At 39.5% G+C, this 19,028-nt stretch overlaps 1 protein-coding gene across 3 annotated transcripts in view; it reads right to left on the reverse strand.

The window, feature by feature from the left end:
• rgs12b (regulator of G protein signaling 12b) overlaps nucleotides 1-17,558 on the reverse strand; it is a 55,380-nt gene extending 37,822 nt beyond the window's left edge. Inside the window, exons 1-6 of one of the 3 annotated variants that reach the window (XM_032563917.1) lie at nucleotides 17,289-17,547; nucleotides 16,806-16,969; nucleotides 14,809-16,081; nucleotides 13,557-13,796; nucleotides 11,426-12,442; nucleotides 4,880-4,999 (exon numbers count right to left, since the gene is read on the reverse strand). In XM_032563917.1, the coding sequence (XP_032419808.1) occupies nucleotides 4,880-4,999; nucleotides 11,426-12,442; nucleotides 13,557-13,796; nucleotides 14,809-15,885 (2,454 nt within the window). In that variant the 5' untranslated portion in view covers nucleotides 15,886-16,081; nucleotides 16,806-16,969; nucleotides 17,289-17,547. Of the gene's footprint in view, nucleotides 1-4,879; nucleotides 5,000-11,425; nucleotides 12,443-13,556; nucleotides 13,797-14,808; nucleotides 16,082-16,805; nucleotides 16,970-17,288 lie in introns of all 3 variants that reach the window. The other 2 variants (XM_032563918.1, XM_032563919.1) reach the window with 2 other exon arrangements.
• Between the last annotated feature and the right edge of the window lie 1,470 nt (nucleotides 17,559-19,028).

The raw sequence follows: 19,028 nt of genomic DNA on the forward strand, positions 1-19,028 counted from the left end.
TGATGGTGTACTTCGCCTGATTGCCCTTCTGCATAACCCAAGTGAGCTTGGGGTTAAACTCTTGAATCAAAGGTCAGACACTCTACTTCAGGACTTTTCTGGTGGAGAACAAAATTAATAGTCGACAAAACAAGACGAGACAATGTATGTTTCTCATCATTATCCTTCACGTTGAACAATAAAATTAAGGCGCAGTTTTGTTCAGTTAAGTTTAAAGTAAACACAGAATGAAATAATTAAATATAACATGAAAAAATAAAACATAATTAAAGAAACACACCAGAATATTTACACATTCAACAATGTAACGGAATGCACACCTTTCGCCTTATTAGCTCATCAGTTCACAGAATAATTTCCCAAAAGTCATAAGAATCATAAAGATGTTTTTCTCAAATGTAGTTTGGAACTTTGCGTTCCTTTTCGGTCAGAAAGGTTTTTTGGCCTTCAGTGGAGGCCATGTTTTTCAAGTCTATTTTTTTATTGAACCACCAGCTGACCTTAGATATGACATGTGGGGCCATAGTTAAGGTCACTTTAATTACTTTTTATGTGACCTCCTAGATTAAATGTTGTTACACTCTTGAAGTTTTATTGGTTGGCAGGCCTTGCCTGAGAAGATTTAACACTGGTGCAGAAATTTTAAATATAATGTCAAATGAATAATAAAGCATAAATGTTATGCTTTGTGATCACTTAGACAACAGAGCATAGAATTAGCCTGAATAGATCTGCCTTTATGGGTCAGGCACATTGTCACCAATGACATCAATGACGATCTAGAATGTTTTTTCATCTGTATCTGCCGATACAGATATTATCGGATTGGTGCAGCTAGGCCTGTCGCGATAAATTAAAACTATCAACGTCATTTTAATTATCGGCATTATCTTCTCTTCCGGCCTTTTTCTCTTTCTGTTAATGACACTGAATGAAAAAGGGCTCAACTCCGGTGCTCTCCACTGACTCCTCCCTTCCTCATTTCCTTAGTGTAAAGCCCAGCGCACACCACACGATCTTAGAGCTGTCGGCCGATTGTCGGCCCATTTTCAAAACCTAACAGACCACACATTAGCCGACAGAAATCCTAGGTATAACGGTTCGGTCCTGCCCTGTGGTGTCCAACAATGGGCACAAAATAATGGCTACAAGTCCAGTTAACTAATTTAAAAACCAGGCATTAATCAATGCTTTACTACAATCTACCTGCAATGCATGTGGCTAGTGTCAGCGTAAAGTCCTGACCGAATGAAAATCATTATAACCTATTTACATCACGTTAACGAAGAACAGCTGAAAAGTTACCGGGTTTATCAACTGCGGTAGCAATTTCGCTCCAACTCCTCCTCTTGTCATTTCTATAATCTTTGCATGTTAAATAAACATTAATGTTGTTTCCACATATCATCTCCAATGTCCGCTGGACTTCGGGTTGCGTCGTGTCAGCTGTTTGGGATTCCCCTCCGTAATTTCCCCTCAGAAAGCGCGGAGGAGAATCCGCGCTTTCTGATTGGCTACCTGTCACATTCAACAGGCTGCTTTAACTCTCCCAGTCGGGGAAAACCCCTGATTTGGATCGGAGCGGCAACGACGATCTTCCGTAACACACCACACAATCTTAGAAAGACCAACGTTTTAAGATTGTTGTAAGGGGAAAAATAGCAGCAAAAAATCGTGTAGTGTGAATTATTGCATCAGGTAGTCGATGTGCCCATCTTCTCTATTTAAATCTAATGATTACTGAAGGGCAACATAATATACAGACTTCATAATCTGCACTCTTTTGGTTGAATGCAGTATTTATTTACACTTTGGCTTTATGTTGTTTAGTTTCTTTTCAAGTACATTTTTTGTTAATGGAGACTGAGAATCCATTTTATTTTTGTTTTTGGTTGTTTTGTTTATTTTGTTTATCATTTCCAGCGTTAAGTGTTCTTTTGAAAATAAAGTGTATCTATCTTTGGCAGGAAATCGCATGCATTATTACGTCATTTTCAGTGTAAAAAGGTATTCAAACAATATTATCGTTTATCGCAATAATTTTTGAGACAATTAATCGTTCAGCAAAATTTGCTATCGTGACAGGCCTAGGTGCAGCTCTATTTGTTACCCTTTCCAAATAGAGGTCAATGACTTTGTTTCTGATCTGTACTTGTATTTGTTTAGCACGTGATGTGTTGCTTGTTGCCGTATTTTATCCTGTTTCATGTTGTCAGACAGTTCCTAATAAAATAATTTCTTGACTGTAGAGGCTGGTGAAATTAACTTTTATGGTTAACTGCAGTTAACCATAAAAGGTCAATTTCTGGTCAATTGACCAGAAATTGCATTTTATATTTACTTTGAACTGCCTTGTTGCTAAAAATGTGCTACATATGTAAAATTACATTACCTTATTGTTACTGACTGATTCTAAACTTGGTTCAATTTAAATGTAATTTAAATGTGACAAAAAAAATACAAAAGAGAATAAATCTGGAAAAAGACTGACACCTATTTTCAACACTGTTCATATTATCTGGTAAAATAACTGTTGAAGAAGATTATTGGATCACTGAAATGTAAAGCAATATTCAAAAACAAGCATTATTCAAAACAAGAAGAGTGTTCAGTCTAATGCTTGTCTTTAAAAATTCAGCCCTACTCTATCACTAGTAAGCCTATAGATCTGGCCTGAATGTACATACAGTACTACATATTCAGCAGTAAAACATATTTGAATTTTTACCATGACATCCGAAAGCTCCTAAATGTGTGCATACATATACGTGGATCTACATATCCTTTGTGCTTTCTGTGTCAGTTCCTCACTAATGAGTTGAATGCCAGCTTGTTGCTCATCGGAGCTCGTTAGAAGAGCCAGCCAACCCTTAGAACCCATTTACCCCCCACCACAATCACCACACAAAAACCAACCCTTCTCTTTCCCCCCCGATACACAGCACAAAGCTCTCTCTGTTTGTGAATATTACAGCATGTGCGGCAAGAGAAAAAGGCCTAACAGCCGGAAGAAAATAAGTAGAATAGAGGCGGCAGGAAGAGCTAAGAAGAAAAAAAAATCTTTGACGTGGGATGACGATGGAACATCTAAAACTCATGCAAACAATGTGCAGTTTAACCTTGCAGAATTGAATGTTTCCAACAGAGCTGATGACAATGAAACAAAGGGAATAAAATAACATGAAATTTGGCAACAGCATCCAAAACAAATAGGCTTAAGGTTGAGGTCAAATATGCACAATAACCTGTGTTACTGTAGAGCTGCTGCGCTTCCTTACATGTCACCGTCCGACTGTTCGCCTCTGCAAGTAATTTGTGAAATCTCTTCACAGTAAACTCTAAAACAGCTTACTTTCAATGAATCCTTTACAAAAAGAAGTAGTACAGTGTACGGTAAAGTTGAGCAGAAATAAATAAAAGCTTCTCTGAAGAAGACCCAGTCTTTTTCTCAAAAGTGTAAACACCCCATGTAAAATCCAGAATAGAAACTATGAAAAAATATTTCCAAACACTATCCAGTTTTGAATATGAGACACACCTCCAAGTTTGCCTGAACACAGGTTTTGGCACTCCATCTCTCACTCTGCTTCCTGTTGCAGTCAACCAAAGGAAGAATGACAACAATGTATGGAAAAAAATAAAAACGTCACAACTGAAGCAGCCGTGGTGAGTTTGACTTGTCTGCTCCCAGGATGCCCCAGTCACCACTAAACACAGGAAACATTTAACTGTGCTCTGATTTCTATCTCAGGGCCAAAGCTACTGTTATGAAAAGAGCCTCAGATGGCAAAACTCTCCTTCAGACATAAACACACAGACAAGACTTTGTGGTAACAACACTGCAATTTATGCTTTTTGTTCAGTCTTAGTCTTTTAGTTATATTTTAGAAAAAAATAATACAATGGAAAATAAAGTATTGAAAACTGATTCATCTAATAGTAGCAATGTCTATTTCACCATCTGAGTACTAAAATACACAGGTCAAATCTTGACTTTATGAAACAAGATCTAAATAGGCACATTGTTAGGGATATCTCATGCTTCTCAAATGACTGTACTCCAGGTCATTTCTTGAAGATAAAAAAGGAGAAAAATGATCATTTCTGTGACAGTGGAGCCATATAACGCTGAGTCGAACTGCACACGAAATCCAGTGCCTAAGTTCAAGTCCGGTAATTCAGTTTGCCACATGATTTATTTCAGACCCATAACCAGAGCTGGAAACAAATGTAGGGTTTTCCTTGAAGTCAGTTGAAACTAAATGAAGCTACAGAGCAGATTTCAAATTTTAAGGATCTAAATACCAATAAGATCAGTGACTAGAATATAAAGAAAATGATTGATTCAAACGATCGATTCCTAACATTTCAAACCAGTCTGCTCATTCCTCTTCGACCTTTGACATCAACAAGTCCTTCTCGCCAACGTAGCAAGAGCTCACTGGATACTTTCTCAATTTTCTGACCATTATCCAACAATTTGAGGGACAATACAGATGTACTCAATAAAGCAGCCAGGGAATCTAAGTGTTTAATTGAAACCATCAGTTTTCCGATAGTAATAATGAAAGTCCTGAAAAGATATTGATGAGAACCAAGAGTTCATGAGGGGGAGGCCTTTTTAATCTAAGAACACAAATTGGAAGGTCGAATCACCGGAAAAGAAAAAAGACTATCTTCTTGGAGGATTTGTTTCTAAACATTGATACAACACCTTCAGCAACCAAACTTAGTGTCATTCTGTCACAAAAAAGCAATGCTGAATGTTTTTCTTTCATAGACAGATTTTACTATGTATTCTATTTCTATTTTAGCATTCACTGTATGTTTGTACAAAAACAAAAAACACACAGTTTGTGTGAGGGTGAATGTTGCTCACCTCCAAGTTGTCCAGGGAGCGGGCCATGCTGAGGCGTTTGGAGCGCCCAAAGGAGCGTCTGGCTGAGGAGCGCTGCGGCAGAGGAGGGAACCCCATCGTCAAGCCGCGAAACCGACCACCCTGAGGCCAAGACAATAAAATTAAGCTCAGTTTATGTGCTATAACAGATGTCACAATAAACAGACGTTTGTCAAATAATGAGAAGCCGCAAGAGATCATAGGAGGGTAAATAACGAGAACCTGCTGTATAACATCTATTCACCTACTTATAAAACACTTCTTTTTCTACAAATAGAATCTGTGCTCACAGATTGTCTTATATTCAAGTAATTAAATAGAAATAAAATACATAATTGAACAGGATCATATCCTGAATGGTTCTTTTGCATACTATTGTTGTATACTAGTGTTTATATAGGGTGACATGTTGAGACAAGGAGGCCTTTTTTAATATTTTAAACCAAGAAAGAAATCATTAATGATATATTCTTCAAAAAAGGACAATTTAAGTTAATTCAAGTACTATGTAAAAAAACTTTTTGTCTTTAGCATCAAGCTATTTTTCTAATGTGAACCTTCAGGAAGCCTCAATTTATCTGAAATACTAGAGAGCTATGTTTCAATTATCAATTGGTAATGAATCACAAGCTATTTTTCAGGCAGTTGGCCCCTTAGTTGACCTGGTAATAAGTATGCAGGCCAGACATGTTAATTTGACTAGACAAAAAAATTAGAAATAGAGAAATGTTGCTATTCCCAATAAATTATGTTGCAAATGCATGAACAAGAGGTCACTCTTCTAATATCCTTGATGCATATGTGTGCTTTGTCAGAAAACTTTCCATATTATTCAAATATTTGAGAAAAAAAAAGACAAATACATGACAGGTTGACTGTTTTTACATGACCAGTTCATTCACCTACTTATAAAGTGCTTTAAAAACCAAAAGGCAACCAAAATGTTGTACAGGTCAATCAGAAAATACAAAGTTTACAATAAACAATATAATCGCCAGTAAAAGAAAATATAAAAGAAATAAGGGCCAGGAATTTATGGAATTAAAAGTCAGCTTGAAAAGGTGAGTCTCTAAAAGAGATTTAAATTTTTTTAAAGATCTCATAGAAACAGGGAGATTGTTCCAGGGATTAGTACGTTTAGCCGAAAAGGCTCCGTCTCCACACAGGTGGATGGCTTGGACAAATTCACTCAGAAATGTAATTTGTTACACATGAGGGTACATTTTTTTGCAACCATTTCAGTTTAAACAAGAATAAAATGGCAATTATATTTGGATGGTTGAAAGGAGTGATATGCATTTTTCAGGCACAGTGTGCCATTTTATAGCACAATTAAGTATCTGTGTTGCCTTCAGTTTTTATAAAAATGCTGTGTATATCAAAAATAACTAAAAAGAAATGTGCTTTTGCTTCATTTAATGCCTTGATATTTTATTTAAGAAGCTCCTACCTTTTCTGACATTCCCCTTTACCAAGGCAAAGGAATCTTCATGAAGCCGTTTACAACCTTTCTTTGCAGCATTGCACTGCAAAATGGTCCCTATGATGAGCTCAGCAGACTAGCAGGTCCACCAGGTGTTTGTTGCTGCCTCTAGTCTGGAGGAACTACACAATCCTCATTTGAAAATTTAATATGGCTGCCTTCCATGCAACCTTCGCAATAATTACAATAAAAATTTCCTAAGCTATAGATTGGCCATATTAATTCACAAATCCAACTTGTATTGGTACTTGAAACTAGAGCACAGATAAATGGTTTGTTCTCATTCCTGAATGAAAGTTTTGACTTCAGAAATAAATTAAACTCATCTCAATTGGCCACCAGCTCCTAGTTGACTGTTTGACATCATACAAGGAATTATAAATTTTTTTCTACTGCAATTCACTTTTGAGAAGACTGATGAAACAACGTTCAATGAAGCTGAACAACTGCTTTTTTGTATGTTGTTTCTTTAGAGCGCTTGATTAGTAATTATTTCAGTCATGTTTACCTTCCAAATCAGAGCAGCACAGGCTCCCTAGGCTTAGCTAATTGGTATTATATGACTGACTATTTAACAGATTGATATTTCAGGAGAAATGGAGCATTGTTTCAAAGGTACCAACAAATGTGTCTGCATCTGTACGTTTTCCTAATTTGAGCACATTTTTTCACCTACATGTTACATTCCTCATGGCACAGGCAGGCATATAAAGTACTTCTTTGTGCCTTTTGTGACAGCTGTTAAATCAATCCCACAATCCTAATCCAATGATGCGAAGCATGTTGCACAAAAAGATCAAAACAGCTACATCTTTTCACAGTCTTTGCCTATGATGATATGATGAATAATGAAGTGCAGCCTGCTAAAAACTTTAAAACATTATGATGTTTGCAGAAGTACTGGCCTGGAAAACAGCTAATTGGAATTAGAGCCCAACATCCGTGCAGAAAGTTGCTGCCATAAACTGCCTCACCTAGGAGCATCAGTCACAGGGGAAAGAACATTTACTATCTGAAGCCATTTAACAGTGACGTCATGTCACTGAGGACTGCTGTAAATCAGAGGAGACAGGGACTAATCAAGTGTCGCACTGACAACTGTTGCATTTGGAAAGCACAGAAATGACCTGTCATGTCTCTGAACTTCCACACGTAACATCTGCCTTATCTCCTCGCACTGTAGGAGACAGCATAGCGGAGTGGGCCCCGGGTGATAGCAGGAGATACGTAATTAAAAGACGCTGACAGGTTTGAGAGGACAGACGCGAGCTGAATCAGACCGCCTGTTTAGGAGGCGGTCGCTGCATTTCATCAGGCACCGGCAGTGGTGTTGCCTGGATACCGAGTCAACCCTACATCTGTGCATGTGCGTTTCCACGCACATTCAGATAATGAAGATTAAATGCGTAGGTGCAAACACTCTGACGTGACCTTTTTTTTGTTTGTTTTTAACCCAATTAGTCTTACATGAATTCAAGAAAAAAATCCAAAGACATTTAATGGAGAAGCACAAACTGGGGTTAAGAAGAAAAGTGATACAGAGCAGGGGTTGTTTTGGTTGGCACAGGAGACAGCTTTTTTTTTTTTTTTTTTTAAAGAGAAAACTGAGTTTCTGAGGAAAATTCAAAGCTCTCATCTGTGTAATTTGTTATCAACCTTAAAACATACAAACACACAATATCACTTAAAAAAACTTCTTTCCTTTTTATAGCAAAATACTCTACATAAAAAAATCTAAAAATGATTGTAGCAAGATGGGTTAACAGCTACCACATTAAAACACAATCATTATCAGTATGTTTAACACTTCTTTATGACTAAGGATGTATCTGACAATTTAGAAATGAATAACCAAACTGCAAAACCAATTCATTCAATTATTATTTATCGTTTCAGAAACGTCCAGATCAGTTCTTTGACCATCTCTCAGAATCATGACCAGTATTACCAGCAAGTATCAGCAGTCAAATTTAAGTCATGCCACAAGCATGGCATGTGGCTTTTCACTTGCAAAACTTTGTTGCAAGTGAAACAAACACAAATTGAGGCTGTTTAGACTTCAGTCGTGCATGATCTTCAAACATGACCACGTTTTAGTGTTAATGGACCTTGAAGGAAAAACAGGAAACTTTCCCAACAGGAACGTTGGTGGGTGTGCAGGAAGCCAACAGAAAAAGAGAGACAGTGCCACCATGTGTTAAACAAAGAGCAAACATTAAGAGACACACAGCTACAAGCAAACGCTCAATTAATTAATAAATCAGTATGATCTATCTGGTTTAACTAATACCAGAGAGTAGAGGGACTGAGCCACAGAGGGATGAGGATTTTGTTCTGAAAACCTGACGGCTTCTTTACCAATTCAGTCTGAGGACATTGTTCAGAAAGGTTAACATCTATCTTCCTGCTCCGAACAGTTTCTATACTTTGCCTTGGTATTGCTAAAGCTTCCTCTGATTGTCCCCACTCAGCTCCCAGGAATCCTCTCAACCAATCAGCTTAAAGATGAGAATTATCAATTTCTCTTGGTTTTAATGGAAACTCTCCTCAGGATCTGTCCTACATTTAACTTTAAGGTGCAAGGAGCTTTTCCTGCTTACAGGAATGGTAAAAAAAAAGTGCACATTTTGCAATTAAAGTAGTAATTACAGCTTATAGGCAAGCCTGACGAGATTTTTAAAAAATGGAAATTTCACAAGCAGAAATATTGTCCTAGTTCAATTCTTATCATTTAACATGCTTTTAATAAGAAGCCACAAAGAGTGGAACCATGATATAAGCTTTCAAAGACAAAGGCAGCCTGCCACTCCCTTCACCTGTTGCTCTCGATTAAAGAGAAAGACAGAAAACGAGGTAAATATCAGTTCAACAGGCAGTTGAATAATGCTACTAAATGTAGCCGTTGTTTATTCTAAATTTTTGCAGTCTGTGAGTCAAGCAAAACTATAAATAAACAGATAACATCAGAACTGTAGAAATCACACATGAATAATGTGCTTAACTCTAAATGACTGCAATACTCAATACTCAAAGCACCCTGCAAGTTTTCCTCAAGCTGCCATGGTGTGTTTTTAGAAAATCCAGAGACTGCCTGAGGTCATGCTAAAAGTTAAAATTTCACATCAATACAATCTGCGAAAGCCTGAGCCAAAATGGTTGCTTAGGACTGGGATAAGTCCATGAACTCGAGTGCATATCAAACTGGGCCACAGTTGAAGGTCAGACTAAATGCTGCCATGCGAGAAAACAATTCCAAGCACAGCAGCAGTAATTTTACAACTTGATGTCAAAAACAGAACGGTCAAAGTGTTTTAATTACCTAAAATCAACACCTCAAAGTCTTTCACATGACATAGCAGGATACTAAGAAAGCAAACAAACATTCTTGAACAAAAGCAAGCCTGAAGAAGAAATGACACTGTCACAGAAATCAAATAATGTTATTGCAACTAAAAGTGTGTCTAGAAGCAAATGAATCTCTGGGTGTAGTTGTTTTATTTGTATAGTTTTTTTTTTTTTTTGTGGACTCCATAATGTGATTTTTTTTATTCATTTGAGGACATACTTGGGTATTCCCCACTGCTGAACCAGGAGGTTTTTCTGTGAATCGCCTTCGCACCAAATATGGAACTACCTTTCATCTCCATGGTCAAACATGGTTGGGGCAGCATAATGCTGAGGGGATACTCCTCTTAAGCAAAGACACTGAAACTGATCAGAGTTGATGAAAAGATGAATGGAGCTACAGACAGGGTAATAAAGGAAGAAAATCTGTTGGACACTGTGATAGAGTCATGTGTATTCAACAAGGACACGGACCGTTAAACAGCTAGAGCTACAATGAACTAGTTTAGATGAAATCATATCTGGGCTTTGATTAAGCCATCAGTGTTCAAATGGCGTAGTCAAAGTGCAGATATAATAATCTGTAACGAGATTTGAAAAAAGAGGATTATCTCACTATCTGACTGAGCTTTAGCCATTTGGCAAAGAAGACCAAGCAAAACTTCTGATTGGATGTGCAAATATGGTAAAGGCATAAAACAAAAGACTTCACAAAATATCGACTCACTTTTTAGATTTTGTTTGAAAATAAATTTGCATCAGTTACCTTCTATTTCTCAATGTGTGCGTTACTTTGTATTTGTCTTTCAGATAAACTGGCATTTGTCAGTAAAAGATAACAGAGTCGTACAAGTTCAAAAGTATGAATATTTTTACCACACACTGTGTTCTGGTAAAATCGAAGAAAGTAAGAGGTTTTATGTATTTTTTTTAACATGAAAGTACATGTAAACATTCTGCCTAAGCATCTTTACAGGCAGGGGGTGAGATTATGGAGTATAGTCCAACTGGATAGTTGTGTCTTTTTTTGCTTCTTGGTCCTTTTGTACAGAAACTGTACAAAAACATATAAAAAGTCAGCAAATTTAGCTTAGTGAAAATGATTTCTAATACAATGCATAATAATTTGAAATTCTATCACTTTGACAAATCTGCTCCACTGCAGAAGACAGGTGGTTTTCAGGTGACAACAGATGTCTGCTTAGTGCATAATACATGATCTGATACAGGAGCAGAGAGGATAAATAACATATCCATCCACTTTTACCAAGTCTGGGAATTAAGACTGCATTATGCGCTGCTATTAGCAGGTAAATGTAGCATTTTTAAATCGAGAAGTTTAATGTCTGAGAAAAAAATTTGAGATTTAGTGTGGGTACTGTGAAAAGAGGACGGAAAATGCAGAGTGAGCGGCATGAATTTATAGTCTCAATAATATGTAGCCTTGAACACTCTCTAGTCATAGTAAATTTCCACGACAGGAATGTGTGATGCGGGGGAGCGACCTGTGACAGGGCTTTCTCATCTCACAGTCACTTTTAACACAACTATCTCACAGTCCAAAAACTGACTCTGCTCGAAGAAAATGTGTCTTTGGTTGATACTTGTGAAATAAACTGAATGAAATACGATCAGGAAAAGTGATAAAAGTCTGACTTGTGCTGATATTTTATATTTTACTAGCTTGATTAAAGACGTACCTTTTTCTCTCCCTCCTTTGAGTTCCCCTCTCGTTTTTTCTCTCTTTCCGCTCGCCGTGCTCCGTTGCGCTCCCGGTCTCCGGCGCCGAACAGTTTCTTGGCCCACTCGTCTTTCTGAGCAGCCAGCCGGTGGCTGTGGAGGTGTGCAGGAGGGGGAGTGGGAGGAGGAGGTGGAGGAGAGGGAGGATGACTGACACCAGGTGGATGCATGCGGTCCCCTGGGGCCAGCGGGGCCCGGTAGCGGTCGGCAGGGATCTTATTCATGGGTGGGGGCAGGGTGCTGCAGTTGGCTGATGACCATCCGTCGGTGGACTCGGCGTACGACTCCTGATCGCTGCTCAGTCCCTGGAAGTGGCTGTGGTGGTGCTGGTGCTGCTGACGCCAGTCTCTCAGCACATGGACTGGCAGCCACCTCTGAGGCTCTACTCCTATTCCTCCTCCTCTCCTGTCTCCTCCCCCCATAGCTCCACCCAGCTTCCTCGCCGGGTAGTGATGCACATTGAGTCCTTGTGAGAGTCTGCTTGGCAGGTCAGGGTGAGCCAGGGGGAGAGGGTGAGGGAGGTCGGCGAGGTGCGGGTCGTGGAGGTAGTGACCGTTTCTCAGCATCGGAGGAGGTGGGGGAGGTGGAGGGGGGTGGGAGGCGGCAGCTCCGAGGATGGGGCTCCAGGCCTGCTGAGAGGAGGGCGGGCTGTCCCACTGGCGGGCCCCGGACATGTGGTTGTGACTGGGAGGGCCGCCGAGATCCACCAAAAGGACTCGGTTGCTCTTCTCCTCAGGTAAAAAGTTGCCGATTCCACTATCGCTGTTGCTGCTGGTGCTGTGGTTCTGTTGGGCGTCGTTGTCTGGATCGTGGAAGGCGCGGGCCCGGACCCCCTCGATGTTATCCCCCATGTCTCGGTAGAGGACAGAAACAAACTGGAGTAGAGGCTGAGAACTGGGTGGGAACTCCAGGCAGCCTCCTGTGTCTGGGTCAGGGGTGCACTCAAAGCCAAACCTCCTGGCCACACCTAAATGGACCTGTCCATACAACAGACACAATGCTCAGTACTTATACTTACAGGCACTGGTCACTAACATCCCAGAAAACATCTCAAGCCTCATGGATTTTTGGGCATTGGGACTTTTATGTAATCTTTATTTTATAGATTACATAAATATTTTATAGATTTGCTTAAGTACAAATATCTCTTTCACATTAAAACCACACGCTATCATCTGACAGATAAAATCAATGTAATGGAAGGATGATTTAAAAAATAAAATAAAATGTACAAATAAAAATAAAGCATTGGAGTCATGACTTTGTAGCAAGGAGAAAGCATTCATTAAAAGTCACATGACGCTAGGTTTGCAGTTTGCCACAAGCCATTTAAGGAGCCCAGCAAATGAGGAAAAAGGTGTTCAGACTCAGTTCAGATGAGTCCAAAATTGAACTTCTTGGCATGCGGAACATTATGTGGAACGGACAACACTAAGATATAACCGAGCGTGAAACGTTCACCTTCTAGCATTAAAAAACAACTCTATCTTTACCCAGCACCAGTCTAAAATCCAAACAACAGTGCAGACCTGAAAACTGACATACTCAGACACTCTTCCTAACTGAGCTTGACGTAAGTTTTACACGAGAATGTTAAAAGTTTCATTCTCTAAATGTGCAAAGCAGAACCAGAAGACTTACAGCTAAAAGCGGTTACAAACTCATCTTCTTTTTCAGATATTTCTTTGTTAAACTCTTTGTAAACCCTGTCTCATTTCCCTTTGCTGCACAGTTTTGTACTGCTTTGTGTTCCTGTTTCAAAAATGTTCAAGAGGTGAGTGAGTACTTTTCCAAAGTACTGTTTTAATATATGTAGATCTTGTAGATCTTTAAGAACCTTAGGATTCCTCCGCAGAAGAGGGAAGTCTGGGCCTCCCTGCTTGGGCTGCTACCCCAACGACGTGACAACAGATAAGCGTAAGAAAATAGATGGTCTTTAAAGAGATTTTTACACTGATATGACTTAAAAATGAGAACTTTTTAAGTTCTTTAGTTTAAGTGCTTCTTTAAACTAAAGAAGCAGCACTTCTTTAGTTTAAAATGTAAAAATATTGTACATAGCCAAAAAATGCTTCACTATCTCTGAATTACCTGGTGATGACATAGTTCTGGATCCACGATGAACACGTGACATGAAGTCCTTAAATTTCCTTCGTCGTCTCGCCCGTTGCTGAAGTGGCGATCATCATGGTCGTCCGTGGCTTGCATGGTTACCAATCCGAAGAATCGGCGATCATCAGGACAACAGGCGCTGAAGGCGAGTTTTTCTGCAGGGTAGGTGGCCAAGACCTGACCTCTGTCGCTGCACAGGAGTACGCTGTCGTGCATGACCTGTCAGGGTGTAATGTATTCATTTTACTGCCGTGTAAACAAATGAAGTTCACACATTTACAAAGTGTAGTTAAAAAACACCATGTTTCAGTTAACTATTTAGTTTTTATATACAAACAGAAATAATTGTGTGATTCACCTCGCCCCTTTAAAGGTAATGGGTAAATGAATTTTTATAGAACTAAAATAATTTCACCCATGTAAATTAATTTAGGCTTTCATGAGTCATTCCTTTTCCAGGCAGGAAAAGCATTTAAAAATTAGAAATGGGTTTGAATTTTTTTGTGCATTTCTTTCTTGTCAACACCAACTATTATCACATTCATCATCCTACAGGAGCGTAATACTGTATGCAGGTCCATGCAGGCACCTGCAGACCCATGCAGCTGCCTGAATGACTTGCTTAACTGTGGACGGTGATGCTGGTTAACCAGCATATTCTAATGTATGATAGGTTGGAGCCTTGAGTCTTTTTTTTGTTGCTTGATTTAGAACATTTTAATCAATCTTTTTCCATCTGAGAATGATGGCTTTAATCAGATGGTTGAAACGTGGACACAGCTGACTGTTCATTCCCAAACCTTCATCAGAACTGATTTTGGTATAGATAAAACATAAATGGTCTTTTCAAACAAACCTGCACCTACTTGGAATTGTGTGGACTCTGCTTACAAACAGAGTCTAATTCAGGGAAGTTATATTTGAGCACTCAGTAGAGTGGTGAAATATCCATTCAGAATTACGCCAAAAACTTCATGGCAGCGACAAAACTAGTTTCTCTGCAACCTGCTAAGGGACCTTAATCTAAATGCTAATGACAATATATATCTGTATTGGAGCCTGTATGTACAAATTCAAGCTGGTTTTGAATAGAGAAAGTCTACAGCAAGGTCAAATATATAAATACAACTCTTATTTTTTTTAAGTACGTACTTGAGATTTTATGCAACAAGTGGGAAAAAAAACAATTAAAAAATTATCTAAGGCAGATAACTAGAAGAGTCAAGTTCACCTTCATGAGAACCAATGAATGAATCTTCTGCTCGGCCCTGAGGCGCCTCATGCTCCCTCTGATGGCTTGCAGACTGTCATTCTCCAGGTTGGTTCCTGTTGAGGCGAGCTCAATGGAGCCGAGATACCCAACAATCATCCCCACGTTAAGGATTCCTTCGCTGGGCTCAAGACCAAAGTCAGCACCTTCTCCAACATCCATATCTTGCTCTTCGTGGTGGTGAATGTGGAGGTGACGGAAGTCGGACTCCAGGAAGACAGAGTCATCATTCAGGACCTGGGCCATCTCCTCCTCAGAGAGCAGGTTGGGGTTGCTCTGGGTACAGGAGGCATTGTGGTACGGGTTGAACTCCGGATCGGACATCTGACGCGGCTTTGAGGACGAGCTCACCCCGGGCCTGTCCTTGTCCGAGCTGCTGGAGGAGTGGCTGGAATTTTCAAAGATCATGTTGAAGATTCCTCCAGATTGCAACTCGGCCACCACCTTCTCTGCTCTGTTGATGCCAAGCTGCTTGGAATCCAGTTTGGGCTTGTACCAGCCTCCTTTCGTTCCACAGCCTGACCGGCCATTATTGTTGCCCACACCGTTATTGTAAAAAACATCCAGTTCGTCATCACTGGAGCAGGAATCCAGGTAGGCCGCCGTCATCGCATTACTGCTGTGATGGCGAGTGCCGGTGGCCCGTTGAGGGTGGCGCCGGTGACGCTCGCCCTCAGCAATGATCAGCTTTAAAATGCCAGAGCAACGTCCAATCAGTTTGACGACATCTTCGTGCGATGCCTTGGAGACATTTATGTCATTGACAGAGAGGATGCAGTCTCCTGAGCGCAGCCCCACGTAGTCTGCGGGACTTCCTTTAAGGATGCAGCTGAGGACACAAGGACTTTGGCCTGTCAGCGTGAAGCCATACCCTGTTCTTCCTCTCGCAACCTCCACAGCCTGAATGCGGCCATACTGGACGGTGGAGGCGAGTTGGGGAGGCTGAGGGAATGTCAGCCCACTTCCAACACAGGGGCGCCTCTTGGACGACGAATCCACCTGCCTGGACATTGTGCCAGGAAACCTTCTCTTTTCCATTGATCGGATGGGTTTCAATTGATCATTTCACATCCTTGGTTTGAGACATGTTCGATGTCTTAACAGCTGGGCTGCTTTGAAAAGATGAGCAGCAGCTCAGAATGAAGCACATGGGTGAGAAGCAGGTCTCAAGCTTTAACACAGCTTTGTGAGTGGTCCCATCATGGTGTCAGTCCTTCCTCCTGGCAAAAGACACCTGAGGCAGAGAAGGAGAAGAAAGAATTCAGTCATGAGATTATTTTTCAGTATTTCATAATATAAGGCTTTCCATGTGCATCTAAAAAAATATTATACATTTCATTAAAATGTTATATATTTCTTGATATAATCATGTTATGTTTAAATATTATGCCTATATAAGTATACATACCATATATATAAGTATACATACTATATATATACACTGAGAAACTATTTTCATCAGATGTAAGCCATAATTACATAAATTAACTAATTTTCGGCCAAGTATTCATATATTCAGATTCAGATTCATATAGAGGAACTGTAATTATTCCATTCATCTACAGAGAATCAGTATAACTGTTTACCTATATTTGGAGATAGAGGTGATGGGAGGAGACTGACGCACCAGTGCGGTGCTCCAGGTAAACCTACGAGTTCTGGACCAACTTCGGGCTACTTTTTTAAACTTCCGGTTTAGTTTTTGAATTCTGGTTGTTTAAGTTTATGTTAGACAGTTCGAGTACCGTAAATTATAGTTGTACAGAGATTACTGTTGACTTCATTAGCTAAGCACTCAAGTAGAATAAAGCATGGTTGTAAATGGCTACAGACGAGAAGAATTGTTATCGTGACTTCACTCTCACAGCTGTGTGTTTTTAAATTCTTTCGCATTAGTTTCGAAAAGTTTCTTCCTTTCCGTTTAGTTGCCTGCAGTTAAAACCGTGGCGTACACCCACCCGTGCTAGAGCTTGAAGTCCCGCCTCTTTTTGTTCCACATCTTTGGAATGTCGGTTTGTTACCGTGGCAACGGATATGCACACAGATCCGTCCCGCTCTGTCATTGGCTGTCCTGGCTGTCCTTTCAACGGGCCGCGCTGATCAACCGTCCCAAGAAGTTAGCCTGAGAAATCACAAGTAAAACTTCTAACGGTAACGGATTCCACAGGTGTCAAAAGCCTGCTAGCCTCGCTGTCCGGGAGCTGCGTTTTCGTGTCATTGTATCACGTCTTTATTTAGAAAGCAGAGTGGGGGTAAATTTACTTTACAATAACGAAAACAGCTGGGGTTATAAAAAAAAAAAAAAAGCCCGTCTGAGTTGGGATGGCCAAGTTAAAGAGGTGGATGCAGTTTTTTTTTTTTTTTTCTTCCTCCCTTAATGTTCTGACAAATATATTTGCACCAGCGGGTTCGCTCATGCGTAGATTTAAAACAAGACTTACGTGTCTGTATCCAGCGGTCATGCTGCTCAGAGACATCCCATAGTTCTGTCGCTAAGGTTTGTTAGGTAAACTCTGAGGCGATGGGTAAACAAAAGAAAAAGACTACACCATCTGGCGAAGTAGCCTCACAAGAGGAGGAGGAGGAGGAGGTCTGGGAGGAGGTGTGTTCAGAGTGGGCAGCAAGGAAAAGGGCGTGCAGACGTGGTGGGAGCCCCCGACTCAGACTAAAGCAAGGACATCAGCAGAATGACTTTCAGTTTGCTAGTTTTATGCAGGCTAGATTTGGACTTTAACAACATTTTCTCACCGTAAGAAATATTGCACAATAGACTTTCTGAAGCAAACTGAACCATTTTCCAATTATTTTAGTGTTTTATTTTGATTAGTTCAAGCATGTTAAATAGTGCTTATTAGACACTGCTAATAGTACCTAACAGGACCCAACCAACTACTCAGTTCATATACTTTGTAGTACATTGACTTTTTAGTAGACTAGCACTTTTGTTGCAAAAATCTTTAACAGAAATAATATTGAAATATCCCCCTCTATATCTAATAGATTTTTTTTTTTTTTTTTAAACATTTCTTTTGTAATTTAATTACTTGCCAATTATAGATTTTATAGGGTAGTAATCAGCAGTGTGGACCTAGACAACCAAACTGAACTAGTTTGACAAAAAAAAAATAGTTTGTAAAAGTGAACAGCTCTACTTGAGCAATCTGGGTCAGATTTTTTGTCAATGTCCATTTATAGCCTGGCTTAGTTCTTGATATAAGATTGAGACTTCAATATATTAACCTCGACAACCTGCACTTTGGTGTTAGATTTTTGACACAAATGCTTTTTCTGCTAAGTTCACCAAGACATGAACCACTGGCAACATTTATCCATGAGAGCATCTCTTGCTTCCATCATGTCAGAGACTCATGGACCATATGGCAACTTCCTGCTAATCCTGCTAATACCTTTTAATCAAACCACCCATTTTAATGGGTGCTGTAAAACAGGAGTACGTTTCCATACTTTGTCTTTGGATGAGTAGCCGGAAAGTGTGCTAAATATAAAGAAAATAAGTAAGCATCACTTGATTGGCCATTTGAAGATTAAAGTGGGCAGTGGGCACATGTAATTTTTCTAGCGAGCTCAGCTTAGACATTTATTCCCTCTCTAACATGAGTGAATTTGTTCTCTCCAGTAAGCTTGAAAAACAAGGCTGTATATTTTTAAACAGTTTAAGTCTCACTGTTATAACAGTGATAAAAAGTTATGACCAATCACACATCATTTATTTATTTCTACATGCAATGTAGAAATAAATGTTTTTAGTAGTTTCCCTGGGAACTAAAATAAATTTATAAATATAAGATGTGGATTATGTATTTAATGACCAAGAGAAAGCTTAATTGGGAGACATTGAGTCATGGTTTCTACAAACTCCACAAATGCTATGCTAAGCACTGATTTCAATAAAAAAAAACTACAAGGTATGAGTGTGCATGTGTAAGGCATCAATTGATGGGCCAAAATTTCTGCAATCTGTCGAGAGGTTTGTGGAAGGAGAAACAAAATGTTCGACCCAAGTCTTACAGATTAAAGGAGCAGAATTATGTACTTTCCAAGCACATGCCGCCATTATATAGCACAATCAACTATGCTAAATGCTATATATATCAAATATGACTTAAATTACAATGTCAAATTTCTTTTAACACCTGAAATTGGGTCTCTGTCTCTTAAAA

This window comes from Xiphophorus hellerii, chromosome 5, assembly GCF_003331165.1.
Source record: "Xiphophorus hellerii strain 12219 chromosome 5, Xiphophorus_hellerii-4.1, whole genome shotgun sequence".
NCBI lineage: Eukaryota > Metazoa > Chordata > Actinopteri > Cyprinodontiformes > Poeciliidae > Xiphophorus > Xiphophorus hellerii.